The 24,662-nt window shown below is 44.8% G+C and overlaps 1 protein-coding gene and 1 pseudogene across 3 annotated transcripts in view; one reads left to right on the top strand and one right to left on the bottom strand.

The window, feature by feature from the left end:
• Window positions 1-18,417, bottom strand: part of SYT9 (synaptotagmin 9) — a 185,406-nt gene extending 166,989 nt beyond the window's left edge. For all 3 annotated transcript variants that reach the window (XM_057316935.1, XM_057316934.1, XM_057316937.1), the window contains exon 1: window positions 18,052-18,417. In XM_057316935.1, the coding sequence (XP_057172918.1) occupies window positions 18,052-18,196 (145 nt within the window). In that variant the 5' untranslated portion in view covers window positions 18,197-18,417. The remainder of the gene's footprint in view (window positions 1-18,051) is intronic.
• Window positions 10,290-10,782, top strand: LOC113245782 (ubiquitin-60S ribosomal protein L40-like; annotated as a pseudogene).
• Window positions 18,418-24,662: the final 6,245 nt, after the last annotated feature.

Raw genomic sequence — 24,662 nt, 5'->3', positions numbered from 1 at the left:
TGGTTTTTACTAATGCTTTGCTCCTACACGTTTTTGGTTTATTCTTCCATTTCTAAGTCCGTAAATTTAATGCTTGGTATAGTCATTTTCTAGCCCTCTATTTACTACAACCAATGAAAGTTATGAATTGTCATCTAAATATAGCTTTGGCCGCACTCCACAGTTTTAACATATGTGCTTTCATCTCCATAGTATTTTCAATGTCTATAATTTTAGTTTCCATATCTGATTTTTTAATTAAAGAGATCTCTGAAAGAGTTCAATTTTCAGGTGTTTTAGGGTTCTGGTGGTGGTGTTACTTGTTATCCACTTATTGATATCTTTATTGCATTATGGTCTGTAAATAAAATTTAATCTTTTGGAATTAATGTTCCTTTTTTATGGTACTGACCCATTTTTTAAAAAAATGTTCCATGAACATTCTCTCTCTCGGTTAACTAGAAAATTCCATTGATACTGCATATAAATAAAACTTTTAGCAACATTATTTCTATCCACTTCTTTCATCTACTGATGTGTCATTACTGGTGACGTATGATAGTCTCCCACTATAATTCTCATGTTTCTAACTTCTGAAGTTAGAACAAACTTAGTTCAAGACATTTGAATATTACTTCATGCATTAAAAGTTAATGACTGGTAAGTCTTCATTGTTTATGGCACTATTTACCAAACTAAAAATTAGTCTTATTTGATGACCTTTATGTCACATGCAGTGTGCTTATTATAGGAATGTTAGTTTCATTAGCATGAGCCTTAGAAAAAGAGCAAATAGGGGCACCTGGGTAGCGCAGTTGTTAGGCGTCTCCCTTCGGCTCAGGGTGTGATCCCGGCATTCCGGGATCGAGCCCCACATCGGGCTCCTCTGCTATGAGCCTGCTTCTTCCTCTCCCACTCCCCCTGCTTGTGTTCCCTCTCTCGCTGGCTGTCTATCTCTGTCAAATAAATAAATAAATCTTTAAAAAAAAAAAAAGAGCAAATAAAGAGGATATAAAATCCAGAGGGGCACCTGGGTAGCTTAACTGGTTAAGCGTCCGACTCTTGACTTCGGCTCAGGCCATGATCGGAGTGTTGTGAGATGGAGCCCCACATCTGGCTCCATGCCCAGCGTGGAGTCTGCTTGAGATTCTCTCCCTCTCCCTCTACCGTGGAGTGTGCTTGAGATTCTCTCCCTCTCCCTCTACCCCTCCCCAACTCCTGCTCCTGTGCTCTCTCTCTCTCAAAATAAATAAAATCTTTTCTTAAAAAATCCATAGATATTTTGCACTTGCTATTTTAATATTTCCAGTGAAGCCATTTCCTGAACATTTAAAAATCAGGTAGTGTACACCCAACTCTGATCCTCCTCTGACATGTGCCCATGTTCTAAGCTGCATTATTAAGGCCACTACTTAACATCCACTTCTGTCCATTCCCTGGATCAAATCTGATGACTCTCCTTAGTGCTGTGACTGCAAGCCCTAACACATCATCTTTTACCATGAAGACATATACTATAGGGCCCTTGTTTTATGAATTTGTCCAATTCACCTTTCCATTTCCCACATCCTGAGGCACTGGGAAGACAGCTGTGATTGAGTCATCGACGTGCAAGACAATATAAAAATGAAAAGATCAAAAAAACCAATGTAATGGGAAAGACTTGTGATTTTAATCTTTACCGGCCTACTGAGTGGATCCTCTCAAGCTGAACCTGTGGGGATTAGATTCCCCCCAGAGAAGCCTGCAGTAATCCACACATAAACGGCCTCTAAAGCAGTGTGCAGTTGGAATCAATGGATGCTTCTCCCAGCAGCATGTGGAAGGAAAAAAGGAACACGTTGGGGGATTTTCTAGGTCTCTTTGTAGACTCTCTCTGAAATAGATTCCATAACATGAGTTTTAGCTACCTCAAAATTAAAGTAATACACACAAAGTACTTTAAAAGTCCCAGAAGAAGGATGACCTATAAATTCAGTATATTACAGAGGCATTAAATCTAAAGTAGCAGTTGTGGTGGAACAGATTAAAGAACAGCAAACAACGGTCTTCTCATCCCTTCGGCAATAACCGGAGAGTCTTTCGAGCTAGCTCAGCTATGCTATCAACTGACGCTCGTGTTATTTGAAAAAAAAAAAAAAATCACAATTGAATATACGTTTGATCTGAGATTTTCAGTGTAGAGTGTTAAAAGTGGTTCAAATGTGGCCCCTCATTGATGCCTCTTTCTTTGTTTCCTGGGTTTTCCGGATCGGAAATGAACCTATCGGTAAGAACAAGTGATAGACGACAGGAATCAAGCAACCATGCTCCTCTCTAAGCTCACAGCCAGTTAGAGTTTTTACAGAGCTTATTTACAGAATGGCTATCCTAAATTAAAAAGAAATGATAATCATATTACATGTCTAGCAATAAAGAAGACCATGATTTTAGTTAGCGCCAGGACGCTACAGTTACATTCTACAGCTAAATTTTCTACAGAATGTATTATTAGTTGTGCCAACAGCAGCTGTACTAATAATTTGAGAAAGCTCCCACTGTGGTTTAAAAAAAAAAGAAGGAGGAGGATCAATGATAGATAGTAAAAGCATTTTCCTGCTTGGATTTCCTTGCCTAATATATTATAAGTTTTATACAGATGGCTGATGCATTTATTTTGACAGTGGGGCTGTAAAAAATAATTTCAATCCATAAAGGCCATAAATGCATGTCATTTGCAACCCCAGATGCACACCAGGCTCATGTGTTAGGGGCACTTTAGGAATCACCCCTAAAGACTCTGATTTAGTCAGTCAGGGAACAGCACAGTTATGTCTTCAAAAGTTCCCGCAATTGACTCTGATGCATAGCCAGAACTGAGAATCACTTCCCCAAACCCTTCAAGTTGGAAGGAGCCTTAGCATTCATCCATTTCTCATGCTCCCTGATTTCTAGTAACTTCTTCCCTATGGTCCGCCAGTCGACTATCCTGGATGTCTGTATTAGATCTCTTATACATCTTCAAACTGAATGCATTTAAAATTAATCTTATTTTTTTTCCCATAAAACATGCTCAAGAGGAACCTGGGTGGCTCAGTCAGTTAAGCATCTGCCTTTGGCTCAGGTCATGATCTCAGGGTCCTGGGATCAAGCTCTGCATCCGTCTCTCTGCTTGGCGGGGAGTCTGCTTCTTCCTCTCACTCTCTCTCTGTATTCTCCCCCCTCCAAATGAATAAAATCTTTAAAAATACATTTTTAAAAAACCATATTCAACATCTTGTCATAAACCTAATAAATCACACGACCATCCTCCCAGGCACTTATGCCAAAAATCGCAGAATTGGGATCCTTCTACTTTGTATCAGTATACTGATTATTTTTACCCCTTAAATATGTTCTATATCAATCCCCTCTTCTCCAACTCCATTACCTTAGAACATTCCTTCAACACTTCCGCCTAGATCAATACTAATAGTCTACCACTTCTGGAGTTTTCTCTAAAATCCTCAAGTTCTGAATCTCATACTGCCCAACTGCACCCCTACACCGCAACTGCCCATCCTTGTCACAGATACCTACATTCCTCAGGCCACCTCCGCACTCCCGTATCCCTGGCTTGTTGTCACTCGCTCCAACACTACTTTGTCTTAACTTGTGGTTAATTCAGTACTTCCAAAACCAGTCTTTCTGCTCTCCTCCCTGTCTCCTTCAGTAACTTGTCCTTCACCCTACCTGAGGGCCTCACTCCGCAATCACAACCCAGACCTGGTTATACCAACAACTGCAGCCTCTCCTCTTCACTGTGTTCCCAATATCATCCCACACCAGAGGACCCACAACCCTCTAATCCTACCAACTCTTCATTACCTCCACATTTTCCCCTCTTTATTCAGATGAGATTTCAGAGTCGATCATCCCAGTCCCTCCATTCTATACACCCTCAACTCTTTTGCTTCTCTCATTGTCATACATCAGCACGTCCCTTCTTAAACACAACTCCTGTCTCTTCATGCCTGCACAAACACAGGCGTATGTGATGGGAAAAACATTCACGCCCGTGGTGGTGGGTATCATGATTCATGATCATTAACTTCAAGTGGGCCCTTAACGTTGCCCGGCAATTACACTGCCCTTCTCCCATCCACTCACTCTCCCGTCTTCTGGCCTGTCATTTACACCTCTCCTGTTTTCACCTTCTACCCTCTCGTCACTCTCAGCTGTTAACCTTGTTGCTTCCTTTTTCACTAATAATGGAACAGCAATCTTAAGGCAAACTTCTATACGATCTCCAAACCATACCTGCCCACACAGGCTCATATACGCTGCCCTGACTCCTTGACAACGAATGAACTGTTGAAAAACCCACCTACTCAAGTACATCACTCAGGCAATTCAATTCCCTACATCATTTTTTTCTCTTTGCTTAAATTGAAGTATAATTAACATACACTGTTTTATTAGTTTTAGGTGTACAATATGATTCAACAATTCTACACGTTCTTCAGTGCTCATCACAGTTAAGGGTCCTCTTGATCCTCGTCACCTACTTTACCCACCCATCTCCACTCTGATAACCATCAGTTTGCTCTCTATAGTTAAGACTTTCTTTTTCTTTTTTGTTTGTTCATTTGTTTTGTTTCTGAAATTCCACACATGAGTGAAATCACATGGCATTTGTCTTTCCCGGACTTATTTCACTTAGGATCATACCCTCTAGATCCATCCACAATGTTGTAAATGTCAGACCTCATTCTTTCTCACGGTTGAGTAATATTTCAGTGTGTGTGTGTGTGTGTGTGTGTGTGTGTGTGTGTGTGTATCATGTCTTCTTTATCCATTCATCTATGGATGGACACGTGGGTTGCTTCCCTATCTTGGCTGTTGTAAATAATGCCGCAATAAATATAGGCATGCATACATCTTTTTGAACTAAGTGGGGTTTTTTTCTTTGGGTAAATACCCAGTATTGGAATTTACTGGATCATATGTAATTCTGTCTTAAATTTTTTTGAGGAACCTCCATACTGTTTTCCAGAGCGGCTGCACCAGCTTGCATTCCTACCAACAGCATACGAGGGTTCCTTTTTCTCTACATCCTCACCAACACTTGCTTCTTACCTTGCCGATTTTGGCCATTCTGACGGGTATAAGGTGGTATCTCATCGTGGTTTTGATTTGCATTGCCCTGATGATTAGTAATGTTAAATACTTTTTCATGTGTCTGCTGGCCATCTGTGTTTTTTTTGGAAAAATGTCTGTTCAGGTCCTCTGCCCATTTTAATCAGATCACAGATTTTTTTCAGTTTTGTTTTTGTTTTGGGGGGGGGTTGTTTTGTTTTTTGGTGTTGAGTTGCATAAGTTCTTCATCTACTTTGGATATATCAAAATATCAATCGATACCAATATCAAATATATCAACTGCAAATTTCTTCTCCTATTTAGTAAGTTGCCTTTTTGTTTTGTTGATGGGAGTTTCCTTCACTGTGCAAAAGCTTTTTATTTTGCTAGAGTCCCATTAGTTTATTTTTGCTTTTGTTTCCCTTGCCTGAGGAGACATCCTCTGCATGATTTTTAACTTCTCTCTAGCATCCAATTATGAATTATGCAATTACGAATATGTAACTATTTTCTCCTCTCTTTAAAAACCATCCTTTGACTTATTTTCTCCTCCCTTTTCTTTCACAATAAAACTCAAAAATGTAGTATATGTTCTCTTCAACTTTCCTCATTTTTCCCTGAAGAGACTATAGTCAGACTATCACTGACTCCACTTGTCCACAACTTCTTCAGAATCCCTCAGTTCAAGGTCACCAGTGAAGCTTCATGGTGCCGAATGCAATGACCAGTCCTGGGTTCTCATCTTACTTGACCTTTCAACTACATTTCACAAGGAGGATCGCTCCCTCCTTCCAAGAATTGTTTCTGCACTTCCAGGCCACCATACTCCTGATTTTTCTCCCACTGAACTTGCTGATCCTTTTCAGTCTCTTTTGTTGGTTCCTTCTCATCTTCCTAACCTCTAACGAGTTGTTTGACTTCTTCCTCTTTTAATCGTCATTCATTCCTTGGTAAGTGCATCTAGTTTCTTAGCTTTAAATATCATCTCTATGCTGATAGCTCCTAAGCCTATATCTACAGGCTACACCTCCTTCTTGAGCGCCTGGGAAGGATATCCCAATACCCATTCAAGAATACTACTCCAATGATTGTCCCCCTTTGTCCTATATCATGTATTTGTGTTCTTCACTAGATCTTTCCCATCACATTAGCGATGCTGCTCTCTTGCAATTTAAAACAAAAACAAAAAAAACCCTTGATCTCACTTCCCTCACCAACTACTTACTCATTTCTTGGCTATCTGCAGAAAAACTTGAAATAGTCTATACTCGCTGACCCACTTTCGCCAGTCAATTCCTCTTACAACCACTCCAATCAGGCTACTGTCCCCACCTCTTCATCAAAACTGCTTGTCAACATCACTTCCAATGACCCCTACATACTAATGGCAGTGGTCAGCGCTCACTGCTTATTCTACTTGACCTAAGGGTAGTATTGACACAACTTTTATGCCCTCCTCTCTGATACACCTTTTTCTTGGCTTTTCATTTTGGCTTTCAGATCAACACTCTTGGATTTTCTGGCCCATCTTTATTAGTTTTCTTTTGCTGATTCCTCAACTTCTCTCCATTCTCTTAGTGTTGGAGAGCTCTAAAATTCAGTGCTGGTCTTCTTCTCTCCTGTCTTCCTAGATCACTTCGGCCAGACTCATTTTAAATATCATCTCTATGCCTACAATGCTCCCATTACACCTGCAGTCTCGCCATCTTTCCTCGCTCCGGGTCATATATCCAATTTCCTAATCTGTAGCCCCAACTGACTCACTAATGTGCATTTCCAACTTCATACATCCACAACTGAGCCCTTAGTCATTGCACTCAGCCTTACTTCTCCTATACCTCTAATCCCTTGCTCAGGCCAGTTTTGGGGGTCAATCTAATTCCTTTCTCTTTCATACCCTACATCCACCCACTGGTAAATCCTGTCAGCTCTACCTTCAAGCTACCTGGAGTCTGACCACTTCTTTCTTCACTGCCCTCACTCTGGTCTAAGCCATCATTATCTCTCATATAAATGATTACAACAGTCACATAACTGCTCTCGCTGACCCCGCCATTACTCTTCTACAGTCTGGTCAGAATGATCCTTTCTATTCTTAAGGCAAATATTATCATTGTGCTGCTTAAAACTTTGCAATGACTTCCCATCTTACTCTGCGTAAAAATCATATTCATTACAGTGGCTTATAGGGCCCTATGATCACCCTTCCATTGCCTTTCCAATCTTGCCTACTATGTCTCTCTTCCTCGTCCCCGGCTAATACCTGGCAGGTGCCTGTCTCAGGACCCTTAAACCTGCTGCTCCCCTGCCTGGAATTCTCTTCCCCTGGCATGTACATGCCTTGTTCCCATCATCTCCTGACCTTTACTCATCAATTTTCAGTGATGCCATTTTGGTCCCCACACCTCTTCTCTTTCCATGTTTTATTTTTCTCCTTAGCACTTATTACCATCTAACATACTATGTAATTAGTTTATTTATGTATTATCATCTTCCTTTCAGCAACACGTAAGTTCCACAAGGGCAAGCTTTTCATTTTGTTTGGTTCCTACTATATATATAATCTAGGTATCCAGATACATACCCTCTATAGAACAGAGCCTTGCACATAGGAGATGCTCAATAATCATTTGGTGAGTAAGTAATGGCGTCTCCGATCATGATCGCTCCAATCAACCTTCATCCTGTCTCCAGAGTGAGATAATTAGAAGATAAATCTGTTCACCTTAATTTTCAACTTAAAACCCTTCAATGGGTCTGCAGTGTTATAGCTTATGCAAACTGAAATGTCTTCAGTAGCCAGGCATATCCTATCAATGTGATGAGGAGAGTTCTTATTCACGTGTGGCAGGGGAAGGGAGGATAAGAAAGGTGGAGAGTGTATAACCCACCTAAGGACATGCAATCCAAGCATTTTAACAGATTGTCCCCACTACTTGGCAGCCCCTGTATGCAGAATAAAGAACCATCTCCACAGCCTGGCTTGGTAGGCACGAGGCAGGCCTGCCATGCTTACCCCTCCTGGGCCCTGTAACATCAGAGAAAACAGACTGTGCATATCCACAAACTGAGTCTTTGCAATGCAGCTGAACATGTTGCTTTTTCATTATTAAATAAACAGGCAAGGAAGCAAGATGTCACTGTTGGCATAGTCTGAAATTATATCTGGAGCCCAGATGTTTGAACCAGAGAACTAAACTTGCTAAAGGCAGTTACGTGAGGTAATTATACCCGAGTTCCAGGGTGACGTGACTGGGTATTTGAAATAGGTGATCTGCCATTCAGTGACTCTAATCTGTCAGGATCCTACCCTGCACAGGAAGAGTGGCATCGCCACCAATTTGAGCTTATTTCCCATGAGGGACCAGAAAGACTTGAGATGTGCTCTCATAGAACTTCCCTCATCCTGAAATCTCCTGCGGTACTTTGCTGAGAATGGGCCCGCTGGACTCATCACAGTAAACTGTACTTCCCTCAAGATTTCTACGTCGGAGTGCTCTAGCCCAGGTCTTCCACGGACTTTGACAATGGCGTACGACACTTCCACGATCTGACCAGTGTTCGCTAGAGCAGACTCATCCCTCAACGGTCCCAACACATACTTCACTCACTGTTGCTACCAAAGATTCACCCTCTTCTGTCGCAAGACCTTTATAAATTCCCAGAATGTCCTTCCAACCCACACATCCCAGGGAAAGTGCTCAGCCCAAGAGTCAGCTTCTCTAGGAATCCTCCGCAGATCCACTCAAGCCAGCTAATTACATCTCTCCTCTTTTCCTGCACTGTGTCCCATATATATCTCCCTTCCTGTCTTCATTTTATTAATTGCAATTACTGTTTTATCGCAATTCCATAGGGGCAGTAACCATGTTTAATGGATCTTTGAATTACTGATGCCTAACCTAGTACCTCGCAATTATGAGGCACTCCAATGTCTTCTTAATTTAACTTAATTATAATTAGATATAATATAAGAGTGATCTGGTCAGTGTGGCTAGAGTAAGGCTTCATAAGTGCTGGGAGGGAAAGAGGTGTTGGAAAGAGGGAAAGAGAACATAGAGAAAAAGAGGTCCAAGTTATATTACAAAAGTTTTTTTTCACATTTCACATAAATAAAGGCAGTACTTTGCATTGGAAAGAATGTTACAATGTGTCAATTTTTTCTTTGCCATTATGGGCAGAATGTGAAAAACCCTAAATTCTCAACATTGTTCAATTAAAGCTTGACTCCTCCCCCCCAAAAAAGAGTATTACAATGAATCCTATTTGTTGACACATCCTTAAAATTTTAAAAGGCAGTCTAGTATAATGATTGAATGTTGTCAGACAATGAGAGCTCATTCACTGCACAGTGAACTACTCCTTCTGTGAGCTAATCTGACAGAATGATTATATTCTAGCTAATGCAAATTAGTAATAAAAACATCAAGATTCCCAAAAAATAAACTGCCACATGATAGAGAGTAAACACAGAAAATTCACATAATATAAGTAGGTTTAAAGTATTAAAATTATTCAATCCCACCACCACCAATAAAAAAATACAAATTGAAAAAACAACCAGGCAGTCACTTAAAACCTGTTAAATTATCAAGTTTTTGCTCACATTATTACCACCTAATGCTAATGGATTTACAGTTGATTCGTAGCAGGGATAGTTGGCATAATCTTGTGAAAATTAATAATGGGAAACCTTACTAAAATGGAGTCAGGAGGCTTGGGAAGGGGGGCTCCCCACCCACCACCACCCTACCACTCTTAACTGACTGCAGACCCAATAGGAAGAGATGGACTTGACCTTGCACATGGATGCTACTTGACTATCCCAGCCAGGGAAGACACGCTTTCCTATCCCCCCACCCACTCAATGGCTCAGCCAGTGAGAAGCCACCACACTTGGAAACCAGTTTACTCCAATGGACTTTTAGTTTATAACAGCCTTCCCAACTGACACCTACCCTCCTTAAAAGTGTACCTTTGTTTTCCAGACGTCCTACTACAGCTTGTTTGTCCCAGATGGCAATTCTCTTTTATTCCTGAATAAACCCATCTTTTGCTGGTAAAATAACTGGAAGCTTCTATTTTTTAAGGTTGACAATCTACAGGAAAGCAATTTGAACCCGTTGTTGATAATTTATCATTAAGAAATTTTCCACCTCTTCCTCTTCAAGGAGGTGGGCGAGCCGGTTGGTGGCCGTGGTCTTGTGGCAGATGCAGAGATGAAGATCTTTGTGAAGACCCTGAGGGCAAGACCATCATCCTGGAGACTGAGCCCAGTGACACCACTGAGGATGTCAAAGCCAAAATCCAAGACCAGGAGGGCATCCCACCTGACCAGCATCATCTGATTCGTACGGGCAGACAGCTGGAGGATGGCTGAACTCTCAGACTACAATATCCAGAAAGAGTCCACCCTGCACTTGGTGCTTGGCCTGGAGGATGGCGTCATGGAGCCTTCCCTCCACCAGCTGGCCCAGAAATACAACTGCCACAGGACGATCTGCCTTAAGATCACCTAAGATCACCTGCCACCTAAGACACCCCTGCACTGTCACCTGCCACAAGAAGTGCGGGCACACCTACTACCTGCACCCCAAGAAGAAGGTCAAAGACCCCTTCACTGGCTCTTCTTTTGCTGGCAGGGCAGCCTCCTGCCAAAGCCCCAAGGCCCTGGGGCCTCAACACAGTTTCCTATTCATTGACTAGAGAAAGAAGGAAGGAAGGAAGGAAGGAAGGAAGGAAGGAAGGAAGGAAGGAAGAGGGATTAGAGGAAGGGAAGGAAGGATGGGAGGAAAAAGAAAAGGGAAAGGGGAAGGGGAAGGGAAGGGAAGAAATTTTCTCAAAAGGGAGTAGGATACTATAGATACATCACAGTATTTTTAGGTAATGAAAAACTAGAAGCTAGAAATGCCCAAAAAGCATGGTTAAGTGAAAAAGATTTACCTACTCTTCGGAATATAGATATATAGTCATCCTAAAAATTGCACAATGACTGTTCATCATGGAAAAAATACAACAATAGTAATAATGGTTAGTATTTATTGAGCACTTACTATGAGCCAGGTACTATGGTTAAGTATTAATTTATGTTTTCTTCTTTTTTTTAAAGTACGATACACACCCAGCATGGATCCCAGTGCGGGGCTTGAACTCATGACCCTGAGATCAAGAACTGGGCTGAGATCAAGAGTCAGATGCTTAAGCGACTGGGCCACGCGGGCACCCCTATGGTAATTATCTCACAAGCACTGTGAGATAGATTCTATGACAGGGTTTCTAGATTTAGCACATAAAAATATAAAGTGCACAGTTCAATTTGAATTTCAGATAAATAATAGGTATTTAGTATACATCCATCCCATGCGATATTGCTCATCTGAAATTCAAATCGAAGGGGGGGCATCCTATATTTTATCTGAATACTGGCAATCCGTTTTACTGATAAGGAACCTAAGACATGGAGATCGCCTAGGGACATACAGCGAACGAGCAGTGATAAAGTGCTAAGCATGCGAAAAGAGCCCAATGGAAACTTTTGTCTCTGAGTGATTATAAATGGGTAAAACATATGCATGCCCACAGAGGACGGGATCAGGGCTAAGAGGAACTGGGGACAGGTGACACCACTGCCACAAAAATCTCTGGAGCACGTGGTCCGGGCGCTGTGCTACAACAGCCTCGCACTCCCATTTTACAGGCGAATAAACTGAGGGGTTCGAGCTCGTGCTCAAAGTCATAAAGCTAGTAAGAGCAGGGTCAGATTCTGACTCTAAAGCTCCTGCTTTATTCCACTTTGTCATCTTGATTTCCCGGGTGAGTGTTTTTCCCCTTCAGGTGCAGTCCCATCAATGTTGATATAAAAGTCTTTGTGCGATAAAATACCCGCACAAGGACACACGAGTATTTCAAGGAGAGCTGCGGGACCCAGTCATTAAGGGTTTGCTTTGGTTTAAAGCCGTTCCTAGAACTAACCCAATAAAACTCTTAGAAGAAAAAGTCATGATGCACATTATGGCTTAAACTGTGATTTCATTTAGAAAGTAGAAAGGCATACTCCATACTCATCCTTGTAAAAGTGAGATTGTTCTCCCACGCAGGCCTCTCGCTAAGCTCCTCCCCCTTCTCTACACCTCCGCAGGTGAACTCGTTAGTTCCTTCAAGTTACTCAGTCAAGAAGGGGTTCTGAATTTCTGCAGGCCAATCACATAGGAGAGCAGCGTACACACAGAAGCAGAAATGCCAGGATGATTTCACGGTGCAGGCAGTGCCTATGCTCTATCCATAACGGCATTTTAGGAGATTTCCGTCAGGTGTCAGCTTAATACTTCCTTGAGAGGTTAGCCCACATCAAAAAGTTTGTGCTTCTGACTGTTTAGCCTGGAAGAGGCAGCTGGCCACAGGGCTTTTGTTTTTCCCTCTTGATAATTACCTCATGACTAAACCACTCACTGGTCCATGCAGGAGAATCCCACAGAGATGAAAACACACTTGTTTAAATAAAATATTTATGAAGAAGCCCTAAAATGTCACTGAAGTAAATGCAAATTATCTTCACATATTGTGCATCCAATATGCCACTCGTTCCTTGGAAGGCTATTTCCTGATTGCAATTAACATTAATTTTTAAAAATTAATCCCATTGTGCATAATCATCCCAATGTCTATTCATAAAAAGCTAGTGTTTTAAGGTTAACTCTCTTTTGACTATCTTTGAAAGTTTTAATAAGACTAATATTTAGTCTTGAGGATTATTTTGAAGATTTTTCCTTAGAAACTACATTTAATTATTATCTTACATGTACATCTTCTAATAAATGATTTCATTCTAATTCAATGCAAGGTGACCATTAGTGAAGGTTCCACATTCTGGCCTTTTAATGAAATACTATTTGGACACAATTTTCTCAATTTGCTCTTCTTCCCCCCCCACCCCACCCCGGCCCCCGGTCGGGTGAACATAATGGATTCTTATTACATTTTTACAGAATCCTCTAAATAAAAATTTGGGGTAATATTATCAAAAGAAAGTTAAGAATCCGTCGATGTGTGTGGTAGCTGTTACAAGGCCCCTGACTTTCCATACCATCTTTCCTAATTTTTCGGGAAAGAGATATGAGCTGAGCTTCTCTGAGAAGACTAGCTGGTTTCATCTTCTGCTTGATGGTCTGGACGGTTGTCCTCCACTTGGCTACACTTCAGAATCCACAGAGGCACTTAAACAACATACTGATACCAGGCCCCACCCCAGAGATTCAGATTTAATTTGTTGAGAATAAAACTCAGTCATTGCTAGCTTCTTGTTGGTTTCATTTTTGTTCGTCAGAGCTCCCTAAATGTTTTTAACGTGCAGCCAAGGTTGAAAACCACTTGTTTAGAAAAAGCTTTTCCTAAGAGGGTTAATGTCCACTTGAAAAGAGGAGTCATTAATGATGAGCCATAAGGCTCTGCTTCACACCTGCACCAGCAAATAAAGACAAATCTCTTAGAAATACAAAGCTGCAAGGTCAGTGTAAACCCAGTATCCTGAACAAAAAGAATGCATAACCTACAAACCAAGCTGGGTCCTCACACCTGCACAGCATTTAACCCACGGTTAGAGATTAAATCCTTTACAGAACAGACAAAGTAGGTCTAATGGGGGCTCTTATGAAAAGTACTGAGGAAATTTCCATTGACAATAACTCTCAGATTCTCAGTACGTGGGATGTGTTTACCTAAGAAGCTACTTTGACTTAGATTCAACCCTTTCTCAATGGAACCCGTGGCCTTGCTGCTAGTTTAGCTCTGAGCTTCCGTTTTTGCTCACACAGACAAATCTCTCTCAGCCACACTTCCCAAACTTGAACATGCCTGCAAATCCCTGTGGATCCTGTGAAAACACAGGTTCACATGCAGTAGGTCTGGGTGGGGCCTGAGAGTCTGCATTTCTAATAAGCTCCCCGATGCAGCTGATGCTGGTGGAGACGAACGCTTGGAGAGCAAGGGCTTGGAAGACATCATGAGGATTAAATGAACTGACCTACATACAACGCTTGGCACACACGCGGCTGGCAGCCAGCAGAAGGAAACACTTAACAAGGACAATAACAAAACTTGGTGAAAACCTAGAGATCACATGATCCAACCCTCCCTTCTTTTCCAGATGTGGAAACAGCAAGTTAAGAAAAGTTAAAATCTCTACCTCCTTACAGCCAAAGGAAAAAACCATTGTTTTTAACTGCAAAAATGTGCAACCAAGGTCCATGAGTGGCAGTTACACAGAGCTCCTCATTCCACACCAGGAAAAGTCTTTTAACAACAAATGCTGTCCTACAACCATCTGGCCCTCTTGAGGAGAGAGTGTGAAGTCTCCACTCACAAAATGTGAGCACGGACCAGTTGGTGATGTGAAAGGACACATTCACGTTTCAGGTGACTGCTGGACCAACTAAGAGACATCACACACTTACTATGCACAAAAATATTTTTTTTAATTAAAACAGAAACCTCATTTCCTTCCTCACTCCAACTCTGCCCCTCCTGAGGTCTTCCCCTCCGCAGTAAATGGAATTACTTGGGTCAAAAACCCTTGGAGTCGTCTTCTCTCTACTTCTCTCACCCCGCACATCCATTCCATCAACAAATCCCAGCACTGTTACCTTCAAATGTGTCCACAGCCCAGTTACTTCTCACCACCCCCACCGCACCCCCACCGGCCAAGCCGCTCTCCACCTGCCTGGATCACTACCACAGCCTCCTGACGAGTTTCTCTGTCTTGGTCCTTGATCTTCCACAGCAGTTTCTGAGCAAGCAGGTGGAGTGCTGCCCCTTCTCAACCCCTTCCTGCTCGTTGGGAGTAAAATCCAAAGTCCTTCTACTGGTTGACAAGGCCCTATGTGATCTCTCCCCTCCAGCCCTCAACCACATTTCTAGTCATTCTCAAACTTTCACTCTCCAGCCACCCTTAAACTCACTGTTCCTTGAATCACATCAAGAACGCCCCTATCTCAGGACCGCTGTCCTTGCTCTTCCCTCTGTGGTGAACGCCATGCTCTGGGATTTCCAAGTGTATGCCCCACGTTACCAATATATGAAACAACATAAAGATATTTAACAGATTCTCATTGTTCTCTATGGAAAAAGGTGCCCACACTCAGCTTAAAGATCAGCACTTTACTTTCCATAGCTGGTACAGAGGAGAAGCTGGGTGAGGCATTCCAGTTCCACTCGTGACTCAGCTTCACTTTTCAAAATTGCTCTTTCATCAGATCCTCTCTTAACACCAAGTCAGGGAAGACCAGGTGCTGTTCTCCCACCTCAGAGCAGCCCAACTGCCTGGAAGAGAAGAGCCCTTCTGGAGGGCCCACTGGTCTGTGACTCGGGTGTAGTCCGCCTCTGAAAAAGTGAACAAACATCCCAGATGCAGCGTCCTTCTGCTGCCCATGGGGAATTATGTCCCTTTTCTTCTTTTAAAACCAAAGTTCTGCAGTTGAGCTTGAGAAAACTTAACCACCGCTGAGTAGCCATGGATGGACCACGGACAGAGAGCACCGGGACATGGCGTTCGGGTGAGTTCCTCTGCAGAAGAGGAAGTCATCCACTTCCGGAGAGGACCGTGTCAGGGACCCACGCCCCAGGGCCACCGTGTATGCTTATTCTGGTCACACGAGACAACAAGCAAGCGCACCATGCACCGTGCTGTGCAACGCAGCTACTCCAGCTGCTCAGCTTTTAGGGCTCGAAATGAGAGCCACTCTCAGTTCGGACAATCAAACAGCCTCCGAGGGATGGAGATAAATGCATCTAATGTAGGAATCAATGCGGCCAAGGAGAGGAAGGAGGGAAGTGAGGAGAGATTCTGCCCTGAGCTGAAGGGCCCTGAGAGAGAGGATGCACTTTGGCTGAGCGCTTCAGCCTCAGCCCCTCACCCGGCACTCTCAGAGCCCCCCTCCTGCCTCACGAGCAGGCTACTTCCAACCCAAACCAAAGATCCAGAGGGGCACGGGTTACCTAAAAACCACTGTGCCCTAGTGCTTTCAGGACCTCAACCGTGACGGTGCTTTCAGGAACTCAAAGAACAGCAAAAGGCATACTCTTAACCGTGGCTGTTTCTCAGCCAAGGAATTAGAAATGTTTCTTCCAAGTTTTTTCTCTGTGACTCTTCCTCAAGGGCCGCCAGGGGCAAGGGTTGAAGAAAGCCCCAGAACATGGAATCCAGCCCATGTATTAAAAGAAGCAGAGGCATAAAATCAGTCAAAAAGATGTGTTGTGTTAAACAGGAGACTCGGCAAGAGGCCTCATCCATCTTCTCTTATAAAGCCAAAGGCAACTATTTACTTACGTGGGATAACAATGGAAACTTGTGGAGCAGACACCGGCAAGAAGTGGGATGTTTCAACCCTAGCCCTTGCTTTGGGTGAAGCATACTAAATAATTTTCCTGTTTCTGCAGCTTTAGGAGAAAACTTTGCCCACTTAGGACATCATCCGGGACTCCCAGGTCATGAAACAAGGAACTCTGATTCCTGTCTGTGGTCTCTCCAGCACATCACAGCCCGCAATGAGCCACACAAAAGCTGGCCATTGAACCTCTAGGGAGATCATCTGGGATCAACATTTTTTTACTTAATTCTGCACTTTGAAGTAACACATTAGGGATCATCCGATAAACTTAATTAATGTAACCACAGGCAACGGGGAATAATAATCTCTTTCAACAGAGAAATAGATTTCAAATAGGGAAAATCTGATATAAACTTTCAGCAGATGATTTCTCTTCACCCCACAGACCCATTAATATGCTATCAAGGAAATGCTATTTAAGTCAGGCTCCATGTATATCTCTTTATAAATCAAATAATTCCCTAACTTATCCTTTGTGTAAGTAGACTTCTATATAACATATATATAATATATAATGGATTGGCTTAAAATAGGCAAATTTGTACTGGATAATTTACACAGCAATCGCTCATTTCCAATATTTATACACAGGAACATCAGGGGCAAAGGCCATTTTCTCACCCCATCTTTAACACAATACTTTTTTTTTTTTATATTTAGGTTCAGAGAATATTCGAGAAAATGATTTCTCCAGGTAGGAAGACTCTCAAGTAAACATATGGAGGCAATGTGTCTTCCAGTAACCAGAAGTGGATGGGATGTGGGAGACCCAGGGCCCTTAGGGAAAGCAAATGACTCCACTAAAACTCCTTCTTCCAACCTTAATTGGTCAAATGCCAAAATAAACGAACTTTCCAAAGTTAGGAGCTGTGCAACTTTCACCAGGGATAACTGCAGGTGCCCCAGCCGTGACCAGCGAGCCCACCCAGCCGGGTGTGCCCGGCGGCGGCAGCTGATAGAGTCGGGCGCCCAGGCCCAGGCCGCCTCCACGCCAAACGACCCGCCGGGAACCGGTTCAGGCCCGGCTGCCCAGGACCCGGAGCTCCGCGCTGCCGGCCCAGCGCCAGATTCCGCCCCGCCCTTCCCACCCCAGACCAAGCAAGGGAAATGGGCGCTCCGAAGCGAAGGTGAGGAGCGCCCAGCGGGATTCAGCCGCAGCCGGGGCCGTCCCCAACTCCCAACTTCCCAGAGTTTCCTCCGGCCTCGTCCCCCTTCCCACCGCTGGTGAAGCGGCCGCGGCCTCCCCTCGCCCGGAGCGCAGAGCCCGGCAAGTGGAGCGCGGAGCCCGAAGCTCGGGAGCCGCCCCCCCGGAGCCCTGGAGACCCGAGCGCAGGTGGCGGGCGTGGTCCCTCCAACCCTGCCCCAGCACCCCCGGACTCGGCCTCGGCGCAGCAGTCTCCGCCGGGGTCCCCGCCCGGGTCCAGCATCAGGCCACGGCGCGCCGCTACCTGATCCCCTCCTCTAGCTCGGCGGCCACCCCCTCCTCGCCCCAGCCGGCGTCGCTCTTCTGCCTCAGGCCCCGGTGCGGCCCCAACTCCCAGCCCAGGGCCCTCCGGTCGCGCCCGGCGGCGGCGGCGGCGGCGGCGGCACTCACCTGGGTCGCGGAGCCGGGGTCTGGCGCGGTCCCGCAGGTGGTAGATGAAATCCTGGCAGCTGTCGTGCTCCAGGGCCCCACGGGCACAGAGCTCGGCCAGCAGCTGCAGCGCCTGGTGACAGAGCGCGTCCCTGGCCCCGGGCATCGCCCCCCCGCATCCTCGGACCGCGCCGGGCAGGCGGGCGCGGGAGACAACCCTCCGCCTGCCAGCTCAGAGCCGCCGCCTCCGGGCCGTCCGCGCTCGCCGTCAGGGAGCCGCCGAGGAACGGCACGAGCCCCAGCCCCGGCTGGCCCGGCCTCCCACCGGTTGCATGCAGCTCTTCGGCAGCCGGTCGGTCGGGCTTTCTCTCTCTCCCGCCCGGCCGCTCCGTCCCTCCCCCGGCACCGAGGGGAGGCGGCGCCGCACAGCCCCGCGCGTCTCTCTCCCGGCGCCCCGCCCGCCACTCGCGGCCGCCGGGGGGCGGGGCCGGGTCAGGGGCGCGCGCCGCGGGCTGGAATCCCGGTGGGGCCGGCTCCCGCGCTGGCTGCGGACGAGGGGGCGCTCGCCGGCTCCTGGAGGAGCGCGGGACTCGGCTCCCGACCGGGCGCTCAGAGCGGCTGCGCCCAGGCTTGGAGAGTGGGAGCGAGGCGCGCTCCGGCCATTCTCGCCAGCCCACCCCTCCGTCCGCACGCAAACCAACACCCTCTCCCACCGTCCCTCGCCGCGTGCATTCAAAGCGGGGGGTGCGTGGCGCGAAAGGTGCAATTCGGACCACACCCGCCCGATCTGGAGAACCGAGTCCTGGCTTCGAACTTGAAAAAGCGCCGTCTGGGCAAAAACCATGGGCCTAAGGGTGCTAGATCCCCTAATGCAGTTTCGGGGCCAAGATCTGCCAACAAAGGAGGGATTTCCCACGTACAGGACCTTTTAGACCACCGTGGTGTTTTGGAGACGGTGGAGGCTTGCACGTTAAAACTAAGGTCAAATAACATGGCTTCTGAGAAAGATGACGGGACATAGATCCTGGCTGGTTTTCTAAGCAACTGATTAGAAATCCAGGGATTGCCAGCGTGTCTCCCATATCCACCAAGTTAGAGTACCACAGAATCTAAGCTTTTCGGAAGGAAACTCTCTCTGGGCACCTCTCATTGCACCCACCTCTTCAGCATCTCAGGCAATAGGCCCAGAAATAACTTTGAAGGACCGAACTTGCGGGGCGGTTGAGAGCAGGGGAGGGGTGCCTGGCACTACGCCACAGCCTTTTAGATATATAATCTCATTTATTCCCTTGATGGCCCAGCAAGGTCTATATAACTGTTATCCTTATTTTACCAATGAAAAACCTGAGACTCAGAAAGGCATCACCTGCCCAAGTTCATACTCGGGGAGGCAGGGTAAGGTATTATCATAGTAATAATAATAATTATTATTATTAGCTTTAAGTAAAACCAGTGTCCAGGTCCTACTCTAAACAATTACAGCTGACTCTCCACAGCTGGCACTCAGCCATAGGTTGTGCTGTTGCTAGGGACACCTCATAGCAAACCCTACTGTGCAGTAGGGTATTTCAGGATGCCACAGAGTGTTCACCCAACAGACAAGCTTTGAAATCCTGCTGCGAATGGTGCCGGGGCCTCAAGGATCTTATATTAGAACAGCAGAGAAAATGCAGAGTTACAAAGATAACTGCAGACAGTGAAAAGAGAAGTCGACTCTGTGCTAGGAAAACGAGGAAGGAGATGAAGCCAGCTGAAAGGGAGCCCGTGAAGGAGGTAGAGCGGAAGCTAGTCCTTGAAAGGAGGGAAAAGAAGCTGTGACGGCGGAGGGGGAAGCAGAGGGAGTGGCGTGCGAGGGCTAGTGCAGTAATGGTGGGGCGGAGGGCGTGTGTTCAAGCAGAAATAGACCCCTGATACGACTACCTCAGAGCGGAACTGAAAGCACAAGTCCAGTTAAGAAATTACTTTGAGGGGCACCTGGGTGGCACAGCGGTTAAGCGTCTGCCTTCGGCTCAGGGCGTGATCCCGGCGTTATGGGATCGAGCCCCACATCAGGCTCCTCCTCTATGAGCCTGCTTCTTCCTCTCCCACTCCCCCTGCTTGTGTTCCTCTCTCGCTGGCTGTCTCTATCTCTATCGAATAAATAAATAAAATCTTTAAAAAAAAAAAAAGAAATTACTTTGAAAAGCCAGGTAAGATAGGATGAGGGCCTAGATCAAGCCGAAGGCACTTAGCTGATTGCCAAGAACATCTAAATTTGAAAAACATTTCAAGGATTGATTGACAAGATTGCACCCAATGGAATGAGACAGAATGAAAGACACAGAAGTTTCACAAACTGACCTGGGTCATGGGTGGTGAGTAATGAAGAAACGCTTAGAACTGGAAGCCTAGAGTGTAGGAGAGAGGGGAGATTGGAAATCATCCACAGAAAGGCAGAAATTGAGCCGCCATATTGGATGGATTCCTCCAGGCAAGGAGAGCTGGCGAAATGGGAGAGAGCTTTGTCATTTAAAATGTGGTTCTGTAAGGAGGAGATTGAAAAGGAGCAGTGACGGAGAAAACATTGGACAGAGGGGAGCCATGGGGGCCAAAGGAGGAAGAACGTTTGACGGAGGAGTGATATCCTGCATCAACTGTGAACAGAACCTACAGAGACAAAAACCCTTGGATGTGGCTAGCAGTAAGACGGTCGTGATCTAGGTGGAAGAGTTACTCTGGAACCAACCTTGTGGAAATTAATTTAAAATGTTTGTGCCTAGGGTTTCTCTTCAGATAATGCTAATACGTGCATTAGTGACTTGCTACAAAGAGTACGTAAAGTACTAGGAATAGTGCGGCCACGCACCACGGGCTCCATCAATCCATGTTTTTTGTTGTTGCTGTTGTGTGTCTCCTACAATGTACTAGACGCTACACACACTTTCTTAATTTATTAGGACAACATTCCGAGGTTGTAGGTGTTACTATTTCCTATTTCACAGGTGAAGAGTGTAACATCAGCGGGCTAAATAATCTTCCCAAGGACAAACGAATAGATTAGTTCAGAGACAGCCACAACTATCCCTCTCATTCCACATGTCCTTTTTCAATGTGACTTTACCACTCCTTCAATCAAGAAAGGGAGTCTACTTCTGCTCTCCCTTGAATCAGACAGGCCCTGTGACTCACCTTAACCGAAAGAATACGTGAAAGTGCTATTCTGGTGTCAGAACGGTGGCTGGCAGGATGTGGAGAGAAGGGAACCCTTGTGCACCACTGGGGGGAATATACTTTGGTGCAGCCACTATGGAAACCAAAATGGAGATTCCTCAAAAAAATTAACATTGAAGGGGCACCCAGGTGACTCAGTCGGTTAAGTGTTCAGCTCTTACTTTCAGCTCAGGTTGTGATCTCATGGGTCAGGAGATCCGCACTCAGAGGGGAGTCTGCTTGAATACTCTCTCCCTCTGCCCCTGTCCCCACTCTCTCTCTCTCCCCCTCTCTCTCTCTTTCTAAAATCAATAAATAAATCTTGGGGCGCCTGGGTGGTGCAGTTGGTTCAGCATACGACTCTTGATTTCGGCTCAGGTCTGATCTCGGGATTGTTGAGACTGAGCCCTGCCTCTGGCTCTGCACTCAACATGGAGTCTGCTTGAGCTTCTCTCTCCCCCTGCCCCTCCTGCTCATGCTCTCTCTTTCTCTAAAATAAATAAATAGATAAATAAATAAATAAATAAATCTTTAAAATAAATAAATAATACAATGTTTTTAAAAAATTAAAGTTGAACAACCATATGACCCAGCATCCCGCAATTCCACTTCTGGGTAGATATGCAAAGGAAATGCATATCTTGAAAAGCCACCTGCAACCCCATGGTCATTGCAGCATTATTCACAATAGCCAAGACATGGAAACAACCTAAATGTCCACCGATGGACAAATGGATAAAGAAAATGTGATACACACACACCCACACACACACAGAGGAATATCATTCAGCTTTAAAGAAGAAAGAAATCCTGCCATTTCTAACAATATGGATAAGCCTGGAAGGAATTATGCTAAGTGAAATAAGCCAGACTGAGAAAGACAAATACTACATGGTGTCCTTTGCCTGTGGAATCTAAAAAAACCAAAACCAAACTAACAAAGAAAATATACTGATCTCATAGAAACAGAGTAGAAAGATGGGCTGGGGTTGGAGAAATGGGGAGCCATACATCAAAGGGTACAAACTCAGTTATAAGGCTCTAACGTACAGGATGGCTGTTATAGTTAATGTTATGGTATCATGTACTTGAAATCTGATGCAAGTGGATCTTAAATCTCTGACCACAAAAGAGATGTTTTTAAAAGAGGTAAAAATTTAAAAGGTGATGGACGTGTTAATTAACTCGATCTTGGTAATCATTTCACAATGTATATGCACACCGTCATCAAGGTGTACATTTTAAAGATATACAACTTGATTTGTCAGTTATTCCTCAATAAAGCTGGGGGGAACAATTTTTTTTTAAATCCTGTAAGTCTTTCATGCTGCTCTTAGACCATATCCTTACTCCTGCATCCAAGACCCAGATTCTGTTCCTGGGAATTCCTAGTGGCAGAACTTCCTGCTCGTTGGCATTTTGTTGGATTCTGTTCCTTGTCAGATCGTTGCCTCCAACAAAGGAAAATGCGATTCAACTGGCACTTGTTTTTAGTGAGCCCTTGCTGTTTCCCAGTGATTGCCACTCCTGTGAAAGCCTCCCAGACCTCCTGCTTAGTTAATCCTGATAGGAATTCATCCCCACACTTGCTTTAGAGCCTGCACTGTATTCACCTGGACCAGGAGACAGAACTGAGCTCATGTTCCGTGACAAGCACTCTCTCATCTTGGGCATCAATCTCCTTTTAAATCCGTGAGTCCTGTTTGGAGTGAATTTTTCCAGAGAGATGAAATTAAAGCAGATTTTGGAGTGGGTGGCCCGACTTTGCCCATGCGTCCGTTATCATTACACCAAATAGCAGGTGGTTCCGGGACGTTCAAAATCTGTACTCTTCCTTCCTGGGCTGTGTGGTTCCGTCCCAGTTTTATGATTGCCGGTTACGAAGTTGTAACTCCAATTTCTATGACTTTAAAGAAAGTAGAGATGTATTAGCTTTAGTATTTAAAAGATACACCATAAAAGGAGTCTATGAAAAGGAACAGAAGGCAATGTTCCGGGTCAGAGGGCCTGGCACTCCTCTGCTGTCTCTTTTTAGTAGACACTCGTGGTTCTACGTTTGTTTGTCTTTTCTGAATGAGGACAGGGGAGGGAGCAGAGGTCGGCTTTCTGCTGACTGACAAAAACCTACACCTAAGTACCTTCTGCCACCATGTAATTTTTTTGTAACACTTTTTGCATCCCTGGAGCTGCCTTTCAAAGTGGCTGACGTCCCTCACCCTGGACAGGTCTGGGAAACTGCTGGAGTCACTTCTGGATGCTGGAAAGAGAGAAGAGGATGATGAAATCCAAAACTGGCTAGACTGTGTCACAGTGGTCGTGAACTATCCAGCTAGTAAAGAGGTGTCAGAAGAAAAGACTCCAAATAGCCAATACCTTTCCTTGTCTTCCACATCAAACTTCCTTTCATCTTCGGTGTTAAAAATAGGTTGACCTGCACTCAACTGCCTGCTTATTGAGAAAAGGGGTCAGTGCGCATATTTATGGGCAAGAATGTAAGCATTAAGCACGTAAGGAAGAGTTTCAACAACCCCTTTCTTGATCTTTGGTTAGCAATAAATGGCTTGGACAAAAATCTCTAGTTATACAAAGAGAGAAAGCGAGAGAAGGAAGGGGGAGGGAGGGAGAGAGAGAATCCATTTCATTGTCTCTCTAGCCTTATTCAGAAGACTGTAAGATTGCATACTTTTCTCAGCCCTCACTCTATCCAAAGTACCAAGGTTCAGGTTGTCTGCTGAAAAGTTCAGTATTTAATCACATTTAATCAACCGATCAATTAATCATATGCCTACTGAGTGCTCACTAAATGCAAGGGGTTTTGGAGAGAACTTCTGGGTTGAATTTTAAATTTCCATCCTCACACTTTCTTCTTGTATGTCTTATTTGTTATTTAAAACTTCATCCTCAGTACCGCTTATACTTTGAGTTACCCTATGGCAAATTTTCCTGTCTTCCTTTCCCTCCTCTAACCTACCTGCTCCTCATTCTCTTCTCTCTCATTTTGTTTCCATAAATCTATCCTGCAAGGCTTTTGTCAGGAAGCAAAGTAGAATTTGGAATCCCAGAGGTCTATTTCAAAACTTTATTATAATTATTACATTATTTTTTACTCTAGTTTTTTGAGTTTGTGCTATGTGCCAGACACTCTAAAAAATATTCCAAGAATTGCACATATAATCTCTATAATGACCATAGGAGCAGGGTCTTGTTATTAACTACCCCTGCTTTTCAACTCAGGAGACATAAGCACAGAATCTAAGCAGCTGGCCCACGGTCACAAAGCCAGTCGACGGTCATGATGGGCTATGTGACTCTGAGCCCTGCCTTGAACGCTGTCCTCTTCTGCAGGTGGGTTCACTGGGTCCAGGTGAACGAACAGAGCCCACGTCCTGAAGCTGAATGAACCCAAAAGCCAGAAGAGCAGAACTGGTATTGTGCCTCCACCA

Source organism: Ursus arctos, unplaced genomic scaffold (genome assembly GCF_023065955.2).
Source record: "Ursus arctos isolate Adak ecotype North America unplaced genomic scaffold, UrsArc2.0 scaffold_22, whole genome shotgun sequence".
Classification (NCBI taxonomy): domain Eukaryota; kingdom Metazoa; phylum Chordata; class Mammalia; order Carnivora; family Ursidae; genus Ursus; species Ursus arctos.
The sequence above is the reverse complement of the archived record's forward strand: the minus strand, read 5'-3'. Positions and strand labels throughout refer to the sequence as shown.